Below are 20,368 nucleotides of genomic sequence, written 5' to 3'. Positions count from 1 at the left end.
TGCTACACACATATTTCTCTCTGGAGGTGGTGAAGGTCAAATCAGAGATAAAAGCAAAGTGAAACATAACTCCAAATGAAAACTCATGTTTCCCCATTAAATACATAAAAGTAACTCTTCATTAGCCATCAGTATTATATCATTAATTTATTATTGCAGATGCAATTCAATGTTCTGATCTGATTGAGCTGAAGCTGATCGTATATTTGAAATAAATCTTGATCGTTACTTACAATAATAGCTGTGAAATAAACGTATGAGTAAAAACTACCCAAGCACAAAATTAACTTGCTCTCCCTGTGTATGTACCAGTAAGGAAATAAAGCAGAAGTATAAAGTAGCATCAAATGAATGTACTCCAGTTAGCATCTCAAATGCTTCATGGTGCTAAACACGTAATTCGGATATAATTCGGAGAATATCCACTGCCTCTCCGCGGCTCTGAACGTGGCGACAGCTGAGCCAGCGGCTTGCAGGTAACAGTGCTAACTAAATATAAACTATCCCAGCTGTGCGGATCGATTTAACACTGTAAACCAGAAACGGGAGTGCGGCTCTACGCTTCTGTGAGTTCAGCGTTTTCAGCTGTAAGCGGGAGCAGTGGTAATGAGCTAGACGGTGAGCTACACTCACCTGCACTAACATGCATTTAAAGGCTGTGTCAACAAAGCACCGAGAAGCTTGGATTACAACACACACAGAGGGAGTGACCTCATTCTCTGCTCAGGGAGAGTCTTCACATGGCAAGTCTTTGCTGCTATATTACTGCTCTGAATAGCCTTTGTTGTAAAGAGCATTTAAGTATGCTACTTGAATGTTCTTGCTTTCCACCTTCAGTAGCACAGATCCAGTTCTAGATCCAGATCGAATGCAAAATGCAAAATCTGCTGCAGTTCAAGAGCCACTGAAAGATTTAATCGACTGCATGTTGAAACCACACATTCATTCACAATATCGGATCAGTGAGTATTGCACGCGACGGTCCAAACGACAACGTAAGACTTGATAGGAATTCTCTGAGGTGGAGTTGAAAGAGTTCACCGACACCGGCTGAAGCCTTTCACCTTCCAGCTCTCCCCGTGTGGAGCCGACTACTCAAATTTGATGAGGATCAAAGCGACAAGAAGATCTGCTACAATATGCAGAAATGTTGGATATTTGAGTAATTGCATCTCCCGGCTGCTGCCTACAGTTAAAATTGTGGAATTTGATTAGGATTCAGAGTGTTATTTATTGTTTTGTTCTTTTTTTTTCTCCAAAATTTACAGTGACAGTTATTCTCAATAAGAACTAATCTCATTCCACCATATTTGTCTCAAGCTCACACAAATCATATTCACAGGGCCGCTGTTACGTTCCGTGGGAGAGGCAGCCCATTTGTATTCTGGGGGTGACATCTCAAATCTGCATCCAAATGGAGAATGAAATATTTATGCTGCAAAAATGATGGCACTCCTCATTGTCAATTTGCTCGAACATAAAAGTGCATTAGAAGGTAGGTGCATTCCTGCCCAGGCAAGTCAGAACAGAATCGTCCAATGAGGCGTCGGATAGAGAGAGAGAGGGAGCGATGAGGGGGGAGTATCAAGGTAGAACGACAACCTCTGGGCGGCCTCGAGCTAAAGAGCCGGCAGATAAGACGACACCCAGGAATCACACAAAAGAAGAACATTCAAATTGCAATAACTGTCAAAAGCCTCTGAAGGAAATATCATCATTAAAAAATGAAATGTGCTTTTGTTTCATTATTCAAAAGGTGGAATTAGTACAGGCGTTTGTTCTGAGATGCATCTGCACTCTGTAGCACGCGACTACACGATGCAGAACATCAATATTAAGCAAGGATAGCTCATACGCTGACGTGCAGCATGTTTCCTCCTATGTAAATGAATAAACAATGACGGCTGTGATGCGTGTATGTACACGTGTCATTAGTAAACACATATCTGAAGTCATGCTGCAAGACATGCTGTGATTTCCGTTTTAATATAGATGCAGATTGATGCAAATTTAAAATGAAAAGTAGTAGAGATGACTAGCTAGCACCAAACCCTAAAAGATACAAGTCTTTTATTTTGAAATTTAACTTCATGTCATGCCTTAAGCCAAATGTTCAATACAGTTTCTAAACCATCTACTGATCTCGGATCTTATCCATCCATCCATCCATTATCTACCGCTTATCCTGTATTCAGGGTCACGGGGGGGCTGGAGTCGATCCCAGCTGTCATTGGGCGAAGGCAGGGTACACCTGGACAGGACGCCAGTCTATCACAGGGCCGACATGTAGAGACAAACAACCATTCACGCTCACATTCACACCTACGGGCAATTTAGAGTCATCAATGAACCTATCCCCATCCTGCATGTCTTTGGACTGTGGGAGGAAGCCGGAGAACCCGGAGAGAACCCACGCTCACACGGGGAGAACATGCAAACTCCACACAGAAGGAACCCGGGCCGACCCGGGAATCGAACCCGGGACCCTCTTGCTGTGAGGCGAGAGTGCTACCCACTACACCACCGTGCAGCATCTCAGATCTAATAATAAACATAATAATATCATTCAGTTTCAGCCATCTGTGGAGGATCAGTAATGACACTTCATCCACACCATCAATATGCAAGTTAACTAAAAATGTCAATGAGGTGTTGCGGCTCACATTCCTGACATTTGTGATGTGTTTCAACGGAGCCTTCTGTCTGCGTGCTGCCTTCAGGGAGCGCAGCGCTGGAAAAAAAAATACAGCTCTTCATCTAACAAATCTCTGCAAGGGTCAACGCTCCCTGCCCAAAACAGCTCTGAATGACTGTTTGTGAACCAGTCATCTGGCCTGTTTGTTCAAGCGGAATACAAAAAGGTGCAGGTATTTAAAAACAGAAGCACTGGATACACTGTTGGCCAACCTGTCAACTTTGAGGGATGTCTCCCACCGGGACCAAAAACGCTGTTTTATCTGAATAATAAGAGCTTCTGGCTAACCGACCTTTAAGACATAAAGCAAACAAAGAGACTGAAGTAGTTATTTTCCACAAACTGTGATCGATATTGTGATCAAAATGCAATTAAGTCAGACCAGATCTGAAGAAACCGGCAGCAATCAAAACCTCAACAGAGCTCGTTAAACAGCCAAACACACTTTATGGAACACTTGTCATTAAGTGCTTTTTGCAATATTCTTTTAGTTATAATCAATCAGAAACTGAATAAAAGTTGTAAACGGAGCTTTTATGCGGTCTCTGCTTTTGATCCCATCTGGCCTCTCAGTAACAGCACACAACTTTGTTGGAGACTTCAAGGAGACATCAATTGAAGCATGTGATGCACACTGATACATGCTGCCGGTACAGTAAAGAGAATTATTTCATGTATTTATTTTCAAATCCATTTTTAACAAAGCAACGGTATTGGTTCAGACAGCTCAGTGTGAGGGACATGGCCAGAATGTATAAAAAAAGCAGCTTTTTCACTGCGTGGTTAGTAAGCCAGACGCGGAGCTGCCTGCGAGCAGAGTGTTTTTAGAGGCTCGTTTTTCAGCTGTCACCTTCCAGAGGTCTAAAAGATTAGCCCCAACAAGTCACACTGTCCAGAGCTATCTGGGCCACACAGAACGCACAAGTAAAGCACTGTCTCCGGAGAACAACAGCTCATAACTCAGAGATATTGGTGTCCTTGTCAGTTAAAATTTCATAGAGAAGATGGGGTTCAAAATGGGAAGAAATATCTTGGCAGGTGAGGCTCAGTGCAGCTCTTTACCTCAGGAATGTGTGGGGTGCCGTTCCTCCCCCCCACCGCCATTGTGAGGGGAAGGAATGCTTTTCAAAAAAGTCGGCCCTTTCACATTGAGGGATGTCGGGTGTCGCCCAATTTTTCCTTTAAGTCTAAGAGGAGGGGAACTGAGCTGCAGAGCTTCTAGTTAATAGTGTATTTATGTATGTGCCTGGAAACAAAGCACACTACCTATTGTAGATGGCAGCTCAGTTAGCGGCACTGTCCCTTTTGAGAATATGTGGATTATAGTGAATTTTGGGGCTGAATGATGCTCCGGAGGTAGAATGGACAGCTATTTAACTAATCTACAGCTAATCTGAAAAGGCTCTCTTTTTTCACCGCAGTCGCGAAACTTAATTATAATTTATGTTTTTTTATGAAAATGGGTTGGAGAGGCTTCTGAAATGCTTCAGAGACACTAATGAAGAATGTGGTGAGACATAAATGAGCAAATTACAGCAAAGTCTGATCAAATGATGAATACAAGGGTTTATTTCATTGCTAAGTTAATGCCTTCTTAGATGTTTTTTTTCCTAAGCCCTTGAAGTCCGATGACTTGACTAAAAGCGTTGTATGAATGAAGCATTTTTCTGAATTCTACCTCTAGATTCCTGTTTATTGCTTCTTTTTCTCTAATCTTAGCAATAAAGCCACGCCACATGGCAGGGTGTGGCGGCTTTTCTGTGGAAAAGAAAAGTGGGCGGTCCTACTCAGGCGCTTGCATCTCATTGGTCGGCGCAGTCCTCTTAAAAACACCAATACCTGAATCAGGTAGAGAAAAAAGCCAGAAAGGAGACAGTAAGCACGTTGTCGGCTGTACCTTCGCCGCCTCGTGCCGACGCCGCCGAGCCCTTCTGTTGTTTGATTTGCATTCAGAGTCGCTGGGGAACTAAAAGGAGAAACTACAGGTGAGTAATGCATTTTAGGCGAGGTAAGGTATTCATCAATGCAGAGAAAAAGCTATCTAGTAATACTTCATCATGTGTCTAAAGCTACAACTATAACTAACAGCTTCTAGCCAATTCATTTAACATGATAAGATCACCAGGAGAAATCACAGCTTTTGTATCAATTCTGCAGGACCAAGAAGAATTCTTGGGTGTTAGAAGGGAGCAGTTGTGGGAAGAGGTGTGCATAAAAGACTATCAGAGAGCTTCAGGTGTGGAGGGTGAGATATGTGTTGAGTTGGTGTCGCCGGAGGTGGACAGATAGCGGGTCTGGCCGTGGTGTCGGTGGGCTTGAGGAGAGCTGTGGCGGGGTTGCATCACTCATGACTAAATAGTCATCCAGCTCAGACCTGTGATAACGCGCCTGAGCTCAGGATTTCAATAACAGCCTGAAACCCTGGAGCCACATAAGGGCAGGCCTGGTCTCGCAGGCTGGGGCTCAAACTTTTACTCAAAGAAAAGAAGAAGAAAAAAAAAAAGGGAGAGGCCAACATCCACTTCCTGCTGCGCTCATTGCCACCCCCTCAACCTCGGAGGCGTCCTCGTAAATCATATAGTCCCGATCGCCTTCTCTGCACCTGGAGCCACGGTCGGCCTCCACCCGGGGCCTCCAGCTTAACATAAAAAAAAATAAAAAATCAGCACCTTGGGAAATCTGTAATGGATCAGAATGGCAATGAAAATGAGATTTGAAATGAAGAAGGCTGTGTGATGTATGTCTGTGTCTTTTGTTTCAGACTCTTTCCGCAAGAATATCCCATGTGTTCTATCCTTCATTCCACCGGAGTCTGTGTCTGTGTTAAACCAGATTTCAGTGGTGTGAAGTGTAAGAGACATGGGGATACTGCTTCACAAGATAACGCAACGCAACACCGGAAGGCATCGCCCTCAAAAAGTCTCAATTTGTTCCTTTTTGACGACATTTTCTGCAAAGATCATCCTGTTGCGACATGTGGTGCTATATTTTTGAATGTATTATACAACATATGCATGCAGTCTCATCAGTAATACGATTCTGTGCTGAACAACTCATTAATATGAATAAATATCCCAACCTTGTGCCCAGTGTCCCCCCCTCTCCAACATCTCGAATCATTACGGAGCCATTACACCACCCACATCCAACTTTCTGTGGTTGTCAGCCCCACAGCGGGATTGTTTTTATTTCTTCATTAGCCAGCATGTAGAATTTGAGACTCAGCCCACACAAACAACCTTTACAGTTTGGCAAATGAAGCTTATTAACTATTTAAAACATGCCCTCACTGTAGCCCACACAATAATGCCATTAAACATGTTTGTCCCTGCTAGAGGCGCATCTCAAGGACTCCCGTCTCTCCAGCCATGCACATCAAAAGGGAAAGACGAACATAATAGCCTGCGATTATATACTTTTCCATACCTCAGTGTTTCATTTTAAACTCCAGTATAATGTGCACTAGACATTTTGCAATGCAAGTGATAGATATTCCGCGTGTGGCCTTTGTAGTCGTTGTAAAACTAACAACCAGACCTGGTCTGCTTTAAAGCCTTAAAGTTCAATAACACTTTAAACAAAATGTGGGCAGTTTGTGGGAATGCCTCTTCACTGCCGGCGTCTGTGTTGTTGTGGTTCCTGACAATCAGTCGGCCTTTCAAATGTATGAAAGTAATATTTGCAGTATAATAAACAGAGTCTGTGGCGAGATTGATGGCAAGAAATGTTGTGTTACAGTTTTGTATCCATTTATAATCTTAAGGAATGCCTTGTTTTAGTGCACGACTACAAACAATGTTAGTCTCTCAGACAGTTTTGGAGACTAAGACAATTATAGGCCCTTAAAGTTGTGTGGTTTAGTTCAATCATGTCACAACATGAACTCAGCTTTCCAACACATATCACTTCTATTTACATTATAATTCTTAAATATCTCATGATATTGGCATTATAAGGTTACTAAAACATTGTAATGTGATATCAAATGGTAAAAAGCAACGATTGACAATATTGTAAAAATATTATAATATAATATATATTTATTTATATTTAAAATATCATAATATAAGATATATTTATTAATAAATAAATAAATATATATTATATTATAATATTTTTACAATTTTACAGGCAAAACAATTACATTTTCTGATAAACTAAACATTGTGAAATGGAGTAATGCATCCATAATCATTGTCACAATGCCATCAGTACATCCTGCGTGGTGATTGGCTGTTTTCCAAAAGTCAAAGGATGCTACTTGCTAATTCAACACATCCAAGATCACGTTTTGAAAGTAAACTTCTTATATTTTTGGGGGGAAGAGCAGCACGTATTGAGTCTATCCTCCTCCAGCTGACATGAAAGTCTGGATATTCTGTCTCTTCTTCTTCCTCTTCGCTCTCCCTCCGAGTTCAGCACTCGGGGAGGACACAGGTGAGAGAGCGCACATGTTTAGACAGCAGTTACATCAGCGTTATAGGAATTCAGCTGGAGACACTCAGTGAGCCTGAAGTTGCTGATTGCTCGTGAAATGTTGATTATTCAGTTTCTATTCGAAGCGACTGAGAAGGGCGACGTGACAGTTTTCACGCCCACAAAAGCGTGTTTATTGAGCGGGTAGTAGTAGCTTTCACTTGTTGCCATAGCAACAGCCAACATCCGGTCAAGCAACGTGTTTACTTCCCCATGCTCCGTCTCTTCTGCTGCGTTTTTGGTGTTTTTTTTAAAAAAAAAATTTGTAGCAGAAACAGCGCCTCATAATGGCCTGGAATATGTATTATAGCGCGCTGAGTCGTTACGCAGATTTTCTTGAAACGACGCCAAGGAAAAACGGAGAAGATCGTGTTCTGTAAGCACAAGCTGCTGCAGACGTGTTGTGACGTGTCAGCGTTCCGCTTCATTAACTGGGATGCACACGGTCATCCCTGCATAGAAGGGCTGTGTATGATCCTCCGTCCTATTGGCTAAACAACAACCTCCAGATATTACAGCACTCGTTGTAATTCGCGTGTGTTATGGGCTGTTTAGTTGCAGGAGACCTCGGAGTGCATCAGCTGGAGCGTTTAGTGGAGCTGCTGACATCCATGGAGTGCAAGGACCTTCTGTTCGCCCTCTCTCACCCAGAGGAGAACATCTTCCAGCACCTTGAGCGCCTCTCACCAGAGAAAAACCAACTAGATTTCAAACCTCGAGCCAAGAGAGACGCCTCATCTGCTAGGGGTATGAACTCGTCATCATCTTAAACACCTTGGGCACTTTACACCAGAGACAGCAGAGATGTTTACTATGAATGTTTTTTAATAAAAGTACTCCTTTAGTCTTCCATGGGATGAACCGATCCGGCTTCAACAGTCCCGATACCGAAACCCGGGATTTGGGAATCGACCAATACTGAGTAGATGCCAGAGTTGACTGAATAAGCCTCAGTGTTCAGAGTTGGGATCACTCGTTCATGTGGAAGCCAACGTCAAGCTTTGTTAAAAGAATAATATATATCCTGCACCAGCAACGTGGTTAAAAAATAAAATAAAATGAACAGGAATTACAATTCATATAAACCTTTTTAACGAGCAATAAATTGGTCCAAACTTGAACAGGAATATGCTGAATATACTAATATTATATTAGAAGAGTCAAATTAAATCTCAATGTAATTTTTTTATTAAATGTTTTAATGGAAAAGGGAAAAATTAAGGGGTAAATATATATATATATATATATCCCTTGTTTCTGCCTATGTTAAGCCTACAACTGATTATTAATTCCAAATAAACTTTCCACAATACAGTCGGCTACAAAAAATAAATATCCTTCGGAAGGATATTTAATTTTTGTAGACTGAGGATTCCTTCCACTGATGTTAAGACAATATAAACTCAACACACAACATATTACAACACAAACACACACGTTTCCTCCCCTGTGTGTGAGTTATAATAATCAGCGTGCTTGCTGTCCTACTCACCCGTCTGAGTTTTGTGCACCACGAAGTCCTCCAGCCCATCAACCTCTTAACTCGTTCATTCCAAATGCAAAACACATCCAGTCCACTTCAGCCTCCCAGTCGGGCCCCCTGTGCTCCTCCACTGATCTAAATTATGAGCTGAACGAGGCTCTGCAGTCACAGCTGTGACTGTCACAAATAACTGAAAGGCCTCTCACACCTCAATGAGGTCTAAAGCAAACGTGTAAAAATCACAGCTGCCAAATTGACCACCAACATACGAGCATTTAGTATTACAGCTCCCAGCATGCACCTGTTGTTCAGGTAGCGACGACAGACGACATGCCACTGAACTGAACACACAAGGAGAGGAGGCCTGATTGGACACAGGTGTAACCAATGAGGGCGGGGCAGACGTTTACAAAAAGCAGGAAGTAAAACAAGACATGAGGAAGGAACCTACAAAATAAAACAGGAAACACTCAACATGAATGAATGAAACGATGGAACAATGAAGGCTAACGCATGCAACAATAAAGATGTATAGTCTTTAAAATAAGAAAGTGTTACAGAGATCACTACATCTTTCAGCATACACACATTAGTTGTTTTAAGATCGGCAACATGTCAACCTATCCTTGAAGAAGATCTACACACTGTTGGCTGTAATAAGGTAGAAGTGGCTGACACCTGTCTGTTTCCGACGCGTCCAGCTCCGCTCGGGGGTTCCTGGCAGCAGGCGGACTGTCAGAGACCTGCCTGTCTTGAGGGCCATATGTTCTGTATTTACCAGATAGCGGGGCTCAGTGCCGGACGGCCCTGACGGACTGGATGCTGAGACACGGCGAGCAGACCTACTACGACAGGCTCTCCCGCGCCTTGCAGCACATCGGCAGAACGGACGTCGCCATCGGTGAGACACAAACGGAGACTGAACAAACACACGTGGCTGCTGTAGCGCTGGATTCCCCCTTTTGAAATGGGATGATTATGTGTGGTGCCACCAAGGTAATGAGTTTCAAATTAAAACAGTTCACTTCCTGTGTGCGGTACGGCGTTGCCTCGGCGCGTCCCTTGACAAAAAAGAAACTGGAACAAAGCCTCATTCGGGCACGCGTTGGCGTGTTTTCAAAATTGGTTTATTTCGGTCAAGAAGGCCTTCGTCGAGACTTTTTAACAACGCCGCGTAATTGCTTCATTACTTTGAGATTTGTTTTAATTGGAACTTCAAAAAGTGGCATATTTTTGCACGCCGCCAGTCTCTGGCATGTGTTGCAGTCCAGTGTGCACACAACGCCACAGCCGAGTGGCGTTGGATAGAAGGAGGTGTAAATGATCTGACAGAGGACTCAGCGGAGCTGACACCAGCCACAGAACAAACCATCTGCTGCTTTCATCAACAGCTTTGGAGTAAAAAAGGGAAAAAAAGAGGGTGGGAAGAGATGAGTTATGAGATATGAGGGGAGGGGGGTTGGCTTTGATGAGAAAGACAGTGTAGATGCAGAATGCAGCAATTATCATACACTTGATTGCAGTTCTGAGGAGATCTACCCATACGTAGCAACCGGAGTGACTCATCCCGTTTCATTCTGAACCCAAGGACGGCGGTTTTGCTCTCCTGCCAGAACTAATTATGTTCACAACAATTAAATTCCAATGTACAATCTGTTAGGAATGAAGCGCATACGCGTTTGGCGTCTGAAGTGACAGCGAGAGACATTTGTTCCGAACGGCCTCCGTGTTTGTGTTTTCACAGAAATGGGGAAGAACATCAACCAGGAGAAGGCCTTGAACCTGAAGCGCTACGTTGAAGACTATCACAAATATGTCAATTCTTTCAACTTCCCACCGGAACAATTACAGGCAAAAGACCGACAGCGTGAGGCCCAGAGGGTCAGGAGAAGAAGAGGTAATTTATCCCAAAAGCTTGGGAGAGTCGCGTTCGTCTCTGCACACTATAAAATGGAATTAGTGACGGTGAGCCGAGTCTTAACACGTCTCGGCCCAAATATCTCCTGCTGCTGATGTCAAGAGGAGATTTCGGAGGGGTTATCCCTCTGGAGGCTGTCTGAATGACAAATGATATAATGTTCCGCTGAACCCTGAATCTATTAAGTGTTTAGATGAGATGCCGGATTAGATCTGGTGGCCGTGGGCATGCTTCCAACTCATTACTTCTCGACATCAAGACTCTCACTATATGATGAGGATTTCCCAGGATACCTAAAAATTCAAAAATGTAATTATCACCTCCTCATTTATTTATTTTTTTATTCTCCCGGATGCTTCTCAAGTTAAAACTTGAGAATAAAAAATGCTCCCACAGTCCTTTGAGATGTTTCATCACGGTTCCCACGCTTTTCTAGCGATCACGATTCAGGAACATTTTCAGAGATGATGTAGCTGATCATTCACAAATGTGTTGGTGGTCGCATCTAAAATGCATGCAGTATTAATGAAATAATCTTTGAAATGATGATAAACTGTCTATGATATTAGCTGCCATGGAAGAGACAAATTGAGCAAAGTAAGAAGTTAGCCAACATTTAGCCAGGTTTTAGATTCCCATTCATTGTCTTGACCCTGGTTCTCCCCGTCATTATTATAGAACCCAACACATTTTTTAATCTGAACATAACTTCACCTCCATTTCGGCAAGATAGCCTCGCAGTTCATCCTCAGCCATAAAGGAAAAGGTCATTTTCCAGGATGCCTCAAGATTTTCCAGTACATTTAACTTTTTCTCTCATTTTACATGTTTTCTTAAAGGTTTCTAGTCTTTCCAGGACATGTGGAAACCGTGGTGTGTGTGTGTGTGTGTGTGTGTGTGTGTGTGTGTGTGCGTGTGTGTGTGTTAGGAAGGGCTCTGACATGGCGTGACCTGGATCTGATCGTGGAGTGGGCTCCGACCCCTCTGTACCAGAACGGGCCCCTGGATGTAGTTCTGCCCCTGTTGTACGGCATCCTGCTGGGCTTCGGCGGCACCTTGCTCGCAGGCGTCTCTGTACTTTTCATCATCGTACACATCTCCCGTAGCAACCAGCGGAGACGTCACCCCAGGGTCACCGGCAGCAAGCTCGCTGTTGGAGATGTGAGGTTGGAAGATGCGCCTTCTGCGAGGTCAAATGCTGCAAAAATAAGCAGCTTAGGGGGTTAAATGCTCTCTGAAGCCTTCAAAAATAAAGTTGCTAATATATTCACAGCTGGTCTGCATGCCTTACTAAAAACAAAATACACTCTTTTAAGGGTGGTTTAAAATCCACAGATCTTAGGTCTCTTTGTCCACGATAATCTGCAGAGCTAACACAGAAAACGATCGATTCCAGCTCACCACAACGAATGATGACAAAACATGGCAAAAAATAATGCCGTTTCAGATAAAGTGATTATCAACGCTGCGTATCGGAGCCTGGTAAGCATTAATGTCTTGCCAGTGGGCGGGGGACTGGTGGTGCGACAGATGCGCTGGAGTCCGGCCCTCACACCAAAGGTTGTTCCGGTGTTACTGTGATAGTGATGCCACTTTCTATTTCCCCCTCCAAGTGACGGCAGCGTGCCCGTCTGGCATCGGAGAGCAACTAATTATCCAGCCTGGCGCCTGCTTCCCCCGGAGCCTGCCGATACCTCCACAGGCAATCCAAAAAGACTAATAACAACAACAATGCTAGCAGACAATGGAGCGCGCTCGGTTTGCGATGGCAGCTTCTGGCGGGTGACACAAGCCAAATAGAAAACAGGAAGCTATATATTCTCTTCTTTTTTTTTATTCAAACGTGTGAAGATTCGTTAGGAAGCTGAAATAACTTGTGAGATTCTGTAGCGAACAGTATAAAAATGGCCATATTAGAAAATTCCAATTAACTTCGTTACATGTGCGGATTTTAATTAAGGAACATCGTTTGCAACACGGCGGTTTTCACGTACACTCTGCTGATGTTTCATAACAGCTAGACGGGGGAAACAGGCTTGTGGCACTGGGGTACTTCCTCGCTTCTCGTTCCCAGTTTCTTTTACGCTATCCCGACTTTCTTCTTCGTAATTGAACTAATTACTTCATTATACAAATCTGGCCTAATGTGCTTCAGGAGGCAGACAGCTTGGATTAACAGTGGCACTAAGCAGCAATTACAGACAATTAGTTCATAAATCAACATTCAAACAAATTATAGTGCCAAGCTGAACTGTATGAGCACGGCTTCTAAAAGGCCAAAAATCATGTGGATTTAATTTGTGAGCTTTTTATCCAAATGATAAAAAATAATCTGACACATGCTACATGTTCGCTTCTCTACTCATATTGCTCTTTTTAATTCATAATTGAATGCGTGAATTCATTACATTTTTATATATTTAGCATGTAAAGCAACACCAGTAACATATAGCGTTGGCATCATGTTAACCTGGGCGTCCAAACTGCTCTGAATAAATGTTATCACTAGATGTCGACTACATTTAGTGAGATGATCTCGTTTTAATGTCTTGGCACAGAAATCGATATTATATCTGTGATTTTACATCTTAGTATTAGACTTACAGATTTACATCGTCATCTTTTTAGACGTCCCCGAGGCCACAAACAGAAACCAATACTGGTATTTGTCAATTTCTGCATGTTTAACTTGACTTATTCAAAGATTTCTGTATTTTAAGTGAACACTTAGCCGTGCATGGTGTTAGAGTTTAAAAGTATGTAACTCATTTGAATCAAATGTAATAGCAGCAGACACAGTAACACTGTTTGGAGCGTGTGTGCATACCAGTAAACTGCTCTGAGGTCAAACAGTAAAGTTTTTAGCATTCAATGGTTTCTGTATAAACCAACAACCGAATGAGCTCGACCACCCTTCGCTTTAGGACTAACATTGTGTTTCACCTTCATCACTGAGCTTCCCAGGTGGCCCCGCAGAACTCTTCGCAACCAAACTTCATCCGCCCTTCAGTTTTCCCCCTGCCGGCTGTTAGGATCCCGCAGGTGCTGACTATGACAGGTTCACCTGCTGTGGGCTCACCTGTATTTCTGTAACCAGTGGAGAGGAAAGCCAGAGTACTGTATGCCTGAATGACTCACAGAAACAACATGCCACACGGGGCCCGCATCATGCTTGTGACACTCCTTAGCATCGCCAAGGTCCCCGCCGGGAGAGCCCAGCTCTTACTGGATAAAGAAAACTATAAAACGCCTCGAGCCACACTTCATAACTCGAGAAATATACGGTGCGCCTCGCAATTTCATATTCTATAGAGCGGCGCCCGATCATGTGATTGTCTGCTGCCGGGGCCCTTTAACATGCATTTCTTTCACAGGGCTCTGGAAATGAGCGGCGGAATGGGCCAACGTTCATTTTCAGGCCATTCTCATGCAAAGGGATGAAGCAATCACAGGCGTCATGGATGAACAGAGAAAGAATCTGACATGAAATTGACATTTACACCGAGGCGAAGCCGACGTGTGAGGCCAACGGTTTCCAGGCACATCCATTCTCATGTAAAATAGGACTCCTTTTCTATTCCGCTGGTTTCTTTGGGGTTATTTGATAGTTTGTTGGAGCAGCGCTGCAGCTTATCAAGCCGGGCTGTCTGAGGAGGGCACATCTGTCTCTTGTCACAGGCGCGGCTCAGCATGAGGAGTCAAGTGTTTGTCGGGATGAAAACGTCGATGGACGGACGCGATGCGTGCCAATGGGAGGCTCAGACAGAGGGGCCGTGTCCTTGATGGGGGGGCCGAGGCTGAGCGCTCTGCAACCGGGGGGCCTCTGGGGTGTGCTTAGTGTCACGGAAGGCTTTAACTTCCCCCGCCCTCCGTTTTGCATTTGCATTCGTTCATCTACAGGGCCACTGAGGTGCTCCACTCAACCATCACTCTCCCTTTGCTCAATATATATGGATCACAAGAAACAAGATCACAACACCGGCTCTTTTACACTCACGTTTTTCTTTTCTTTCTTTTTTTAATCGCCTCGACTCCGGCTCTCACAACTTTGTCTTTCATGGTTTCCTTGGGGGAATCTGAGACTTCTTCAAAGTTTTTTTTTACTGCTGATCAGAGGAGAGCAGCTCTGTGGGTTTGCAGATAAAGCCACAGTGCCATCCTGTGGTCGCTAGGGGTCATTACAGCAGTTAAGAGAATGATTGAAATTTGAGTCGAGAATTGTATGCTCTTCTACCCCCCCTCCCCCCCTCTTTACCATTAACATAGGGGCAGAAAGCATCTCAGCAGTATAGTGGTGTAGATCATCTGAAACCTGCTGATTCATTTGAGAATCAACTCAGAAAGTCGTTTAATCCCAAATCTGTGACATAATTGGGATTTGTCCGGGTGCCTGTATGTATGGTCTCACTGCCATACGGCTACAATGCGGACCAACATCATCACACGTTAATACAATTAGGCTCATTGGATCCACATTTAAACTGCATGGGATAAAAGGTTGTAAAGGGAAGACTTGTGAGTAACCATAGAAACCACTTTCATTCAGATATCTTGAAGTGAGACGTCACCTGTGAATATGGCCATGCCAGATTTCCCCTTTTCCAAAATGTGTCCTTACTTTGGTGCATTATTTAGCCAGACAGGTTTTGACATAAAGCCAAAGGATCACTTAAAGTTTTTTCAGATAGCACTAACTTTACGGGAACTCTCACACCGACACAAGGAGTGAAAGAGGTAAGAAGGCTGTCATGAATCTGCATGCTGTCAAAGTGAAACACGACGTGAGCAGTTATATATTGCACCGAACTTGTTATCCAAACTGACATATACTGAATATTGTTTTTAGTTTACGGCTTTACCTCCGAGAACAGCTGTGGACGGTTACAACATGAAGATTTGTGGCTGTTAAATGCAAAGAGAGAGGTGAGTGGATGGCCATAACGCGGTGCAGTTAGACAGCTGCTTCCACTGAGCACTCAGCGCTGTTGTCACAATAACGGCAAAATACTTCATCAGCCTAAACATGTTAAAAGGCCAAAGCTGTGAGTGTAATGTCTCGGGTACTTGTGTGCATGTAGATGTGCAACATCAAGACATTTGAATTGCAAATGCTGCTCTTCTAAAGTGGGATGAAATGCTTCCACTGCACGGCCCAAAGCACATTGTGTTGAAGTTTAAATGCATATAAAGACTGCAACACGTTCATGTTTTTATAATATCATGACACACAAAGCCCAGGCAACAGGGTTCGTGTCAATCTTCATGCATCAAACGGAGGAATTTAATTCCAATTTAAGCATTAATAAATCACCGCCACGGTTTAATTCCCCCACTGGAAGGTGAGTCATGACCTAGAGAGGTAAACAAAAGCAGTAAAGGGCTTGGGATAATGGCTGCCTGGCTTGTCTGTTTATTGAGATAAAAGCAGAGATTCCCCCTCGGAGCTTCAGACAGGTGTTGCGGACGGAGGCACCCATGGGACAACCAGACAATGAGAGAGCAAATCAAACTGGTCTGAACCACAGTTTTAGTGGAAAAAAACTGCAATTTCTCCCCCTCTTCCCCCTAAGAGAGGAAAGCGCTCATCGTCATCATGGCTCCAGTGATGCACCACTTACATCATTCCTAAAGGCTGTTTGTTAGTAATCTAGTCTGCCTGCTTTCTGTGTTCAGTTTGGGTCTTCTCGTACATGACAACATATGGAAAAAAATAAATAATAATATATATATATATATATATATATATAAGCCATTGATAGCCTACAGTTCATTTCCAAGACTGTTAAAATGTTAGACTTTCCCCAGAGGTGACTGAAACATAAGAAAGCGTGCATACAGGATGCCTACGCACTAATACGGCCATAACAACAACACAACAGAACAGAAGTTTACTATAAGATAAAAGCAGGAATATATAAGTCAAAGTAACTGCCGTGTAACTTTTGAGTGAACATTGCTGCAAACATCATTTTGACACAATTCTTTCATTTCCATGTTACCAGAAGAACGTCTCAGTCAAAGTAATGAAAAACACCAATATTCCATCATAATATTCATCGGCTCATAGTGATCAACTCGATCCGGGCAGACATTTTTTTGTCTCATATGGGGAAATACACGGAGCGCTCGCTGGAAAGCTAATTTGCAAATGTTTGCGTTAATGATTCTGATATATTTAAGGCGATTTCACTAATGCTTATGTGGCTAATGGTCTCAGCCTGACAGACATTCATAGACACTCAGACACAGCTGGTCTTTGTCTCCACAGTCTGGTTCAAATGTCAGCTGAGTCACACTGACCTGGCTTTTATTATAGTACGTCAAGAAGTAAACTGATTCTTGTACGACTTTCAAAGCAGCCCTTTATTCTTACTGAGCACGAGTCCTTTCATCTCTTCAAACAACCCCGTCCACGAAAACATGTTTACATACAGGGTTGCTGTGGTTATGACCATATAGTCACCGCTATATTGAGCATCCTATAAACGTCCATAATGATCTTCCAGTTTCCTATAAATGTGCTTCTCGGCCTGTGAGTTTATGGAAGATTCTCCAAATTAATGGAGTAACTGTGCACAAGCCATAATATGATGATTGTGTAATAACACTCACGACACCCCACGATGACACGTAGCAGAGCATCATGTGGCTTCCTCCCATGCTGCAGTGCTCTAATGAGTTCCCTAAGTGTTGCACCACACTGCGTTGTTTTTGCATTGTCTTCTCCAATTTCCCCGCCGATGCTAAACGGCGCGGCGAGGAGCTCGTATCTGCAGCCATCACACTGCAGGTTTTTATCTAACGAGAAGACAGGACAGCAAACAGTACCCGCCGCGGCTAACGGCTAACGGCTTGATGGCCACTATCTACCGACACGACGGCTGCAAATCCAGCTTTGTCTCCACGCCATGTTCAGAAGGAAGGTCGAATTTGTTCTTTCTAAAGCGTTATCTTCGCCTGCCAGCTTTGGTCTTTAAGATACTGTTTATGAAATTCAAAGGAATTCCTCCCGCAAAAAAAAACATATTAAAAATATAGAATGCATCTTTGAGCTTTTCAATTTCAAATGCCGTTTGTAGTTTTTTTTATAAAAGGTCAATGTCTTTTTGAAAATAATCAAAGGGATTCCTTTTAATATCACGAGTTGCAAAAGAGAAAACATTTTTTAAATAAATGGCAGAGCAGGTTTGAGCGGTGTTTTCCATCATTCATATGGTTATGGCTTAGTTTAACTCTAAATAATTAAACATCCTCCAGTCAGAGACGCAGACGCAATCACTGTATGCCTTAATTAATCACCAGAGAATGTTCCAGTGCATTTAATTGCTGTTGAACTACTGGAATGAGACAATGTGCAACATTAATTAATACCAGCTGTCAGTGGTCAGATTTGCCCTCAGCAACTTTGTAAACAAACCCTGTCCAAAGACAATTTTGCTGACATTGCGCGATCAAGATTTATGATTCCCCTGGCTGCGAACCGGTTTGTTAATTAAGCAAAAATAGATCCCCCCCCCAAACATAAGTCTACAAAATGTGTATGCAAAGCACCAACTGCTATCGCTTGATCAATGTCAAACAGCCATAACGTCAATTTCCAGAATTGGTTTTGGTTGCTTTGTCATCCTCATTCCCTCTGACTTTCAAGCCCATTTAAGGAACAATCTTTCAATAAAAAAAAAAAAGAACTAACTTCCTGGCTCTTTATTAAAGCGCTCTCAATTCAAATCTTGATTGTGAAAGGTCATAGCTGAATATTCTTTTCTGGGACAGCTCTTCATAAAAGCAGGCAAGCGCTAAATGACAAGGTCCCATGACTCAACGAGGAGATACCCTCTGACACCATGCAATTAGTCTCATAGTGTGAAACCACTGGGCGTGTAAACAAATTTAATACATAAATCTCTACCGACTCACATTTTGAAAAAGGGACCTTGTTAATTAAACCATCATGGTCAATGAATGTGCAAGGGGTGTAAAATTAATTTTTATGTGAACTTGCAATTACAGGAATTGAAAAGCTAGTCCATTATACCAGTATCTCGTTTGAAATGGGATTTAGCTCCAAGCTTTTTATACTTCAATGTAATCATGACCTCCAGAAATAGTTTCTTTTTTACCTATAGCTTTATTGATAAGGGGCAATTATATAGCACAATAACACGAAAGTCAAATTAAAAAGCCTACACTTAATTTAGATAAATGGAAAAAGACTAAAAGCAATAAACCTTAACTTTTAATGTAATGAGGGCGGGGAGAGATAACAAAAAAAAGGTGAGCAGTAACAAAGGGTTGTCCTGGAGGATGTATCAGATGTCAGTGTGCAAGAATGACAGCTTAAAATCTTGAAATGAGTCAGCAGTTTTGTTGTCAATGGCTTTTTTTAACAGGATTTTGGTTGGATGCCAGAAATAAGGTGGTTAACAAAAGCAAACAGGATTTTAACGTTTTGCTCTGCAAAATAAAACACATTAGTAAATAAAGCTCTTGTGAATGTTGAAGCGTAAAGTCACATGACCGTTGTGTAGCTCATTTATATGCTAACAATAGCTTTTTACTCCTGGCGATTAATGGTGGAAAAAACATGTTTGTGTTTTCAAGATACATTTTGCAGCCGTGGGTAACTCCTCTATTTCTTCCGTGCAGTGCATTGTGGGTCCATAGTGTAGTACATCAACAATACACTTAAAAATTAAGCGTGCTTACTATACATAGAGAATGTTTTGAATAATTAATTTTTCCAGTGTGAACACTGCAGTGTGCAAGTGGGACATATACTAGTGTTTGTGTATAACTGGGACGTTATATGTGAGAGTCAAGTTTTCCTATATGGGCAAATATTTAAAAATATTAAAAGGCATGGACAGAGTAACATTATGGCAATGGCAAACTCAGATATTTTCCTACAGGCCGCAAAAGCAGCAAATGGCTTCGATAGACGGTCATAAAACAATGAGGGAGAAAAGAAAGAAAAGGATGAGCTGCACACACACACACACACACACACACACACACACACACACACACACACACACACACACACACACACACACACACACACACAGTAGGTGACTCTCCCCGAGCTCCAAATTAAAGCTGATGGCCAGAGAAACGATGTAATCATTCGCAGTGCCAATTTGCTGCAGAGAGGAAGGGGAGCAGGGGAGCAGATGTGTGTCAGAATACCTGAGGATGATTTCTTAATAGCTTCATAAATGCATTCATGCATCACATGCATACCAACAAGCCAGCGTCGGCCTAGACACCACATGCCTTTAAGCACCTGCTGCACAAGCACAAGTCAGTTGGCCCACAGATTCCCTCTTTGTTGCTGGTTGTCTCTCTGGATACAATTAGAAGTATTTTTTGGCTGTTGTAGCTTTATTCTGCCTGATGGGAAATGATGAGGTCTGTGGTTCTAAGTCATGAAACTGCTGATGTGCTCTTCTTTTCATTTGTGTTTAGCCTCTCCGAGTGTCTTGCCTCCACGGGGTCTCGGCCCGACTGCTCGGCCGGCTACAGCACACAGCTGTGGCCGTGCAGACTTTCAGTTCATTACAGGTCCACTTCTGCATGAATACGCAGTCAGCAGGTTCACTCCTCGCTTATTGTGAGGGGTCGGCGGACTGAGCCCCAGCGCTCCCCTCACTATCTGTTTGTTATATTGGGTTTTTCTTGTGCTGGTATATACCGCCCCCTGCCAGTGGACTCAAGTACTGAGTCCAACCACAAAGTCAAACATTTTATTTCCATAATTGATATTCTGCAATGAGATACAAGATCAGGCACAGGAAGT

General features: G+C 42.9%; 1 protein-coding gene and 1 long non-coding RNA gene across 2 annotated transcripts; both read left to right on the top strand.

Moving 5' to 3' along the window:
* Positions 1–4,563: 4,563 nt before the first annotated feature.
* On the top strand, positions 4,564–5,964 carry LOC311016749. The gene is made up of 2 exons (XR_014597534.1): positions 4,564–4,680; positions 5,457–5,964. It is a non-coding gene; the product is annotated as an uncharacterized lncRNA (long non-coding RNA).
* A 1,057-nt stretch (positions 5,965–7,021) lies between these two features.
* tmdd1 (transmembrane and death domain 1) lies at positions 7,022–20,149 on the top strand (the record flags this gene model as incomplete). Its single annotated transcript, XM_084016363.1, has 6 exons — positions 7,022–7,132; positions 7,727–7,918; positions 9,436–9,555; positions 10,399–10,551; positions 11,501–11,738; positions 20,038–20,149. Exons 1-6 carry the CDS (start codon positions 7,057–7,059, stop codon positions 20,147–20,149), a joined length of 891 nt encoding a protein of 296 aa, XP_083872489.1. The 5' UTR covers positions 7,022–7,056.
* Between the last annotated feature and the right edge of the window lie 219 nt (positions 20,150–20,368).

Source organism: Eutrigla gurnardus, assembly GCF_963514095.1.
Source record: "Eutrigla gurnardus genome assembly, chromosome: 8".
NCBI classification, from domain to species: Eukaryota; Metazoa; Chordata; class Actinopteri; order Perciformes; family Triglidae; genus Eutrigla; species Eutrigla gurnardus.
Note: the sequence above shows the minus strand (reverse complement) of the source record. Positions and strands in the feature narration are given on the sequence as shown.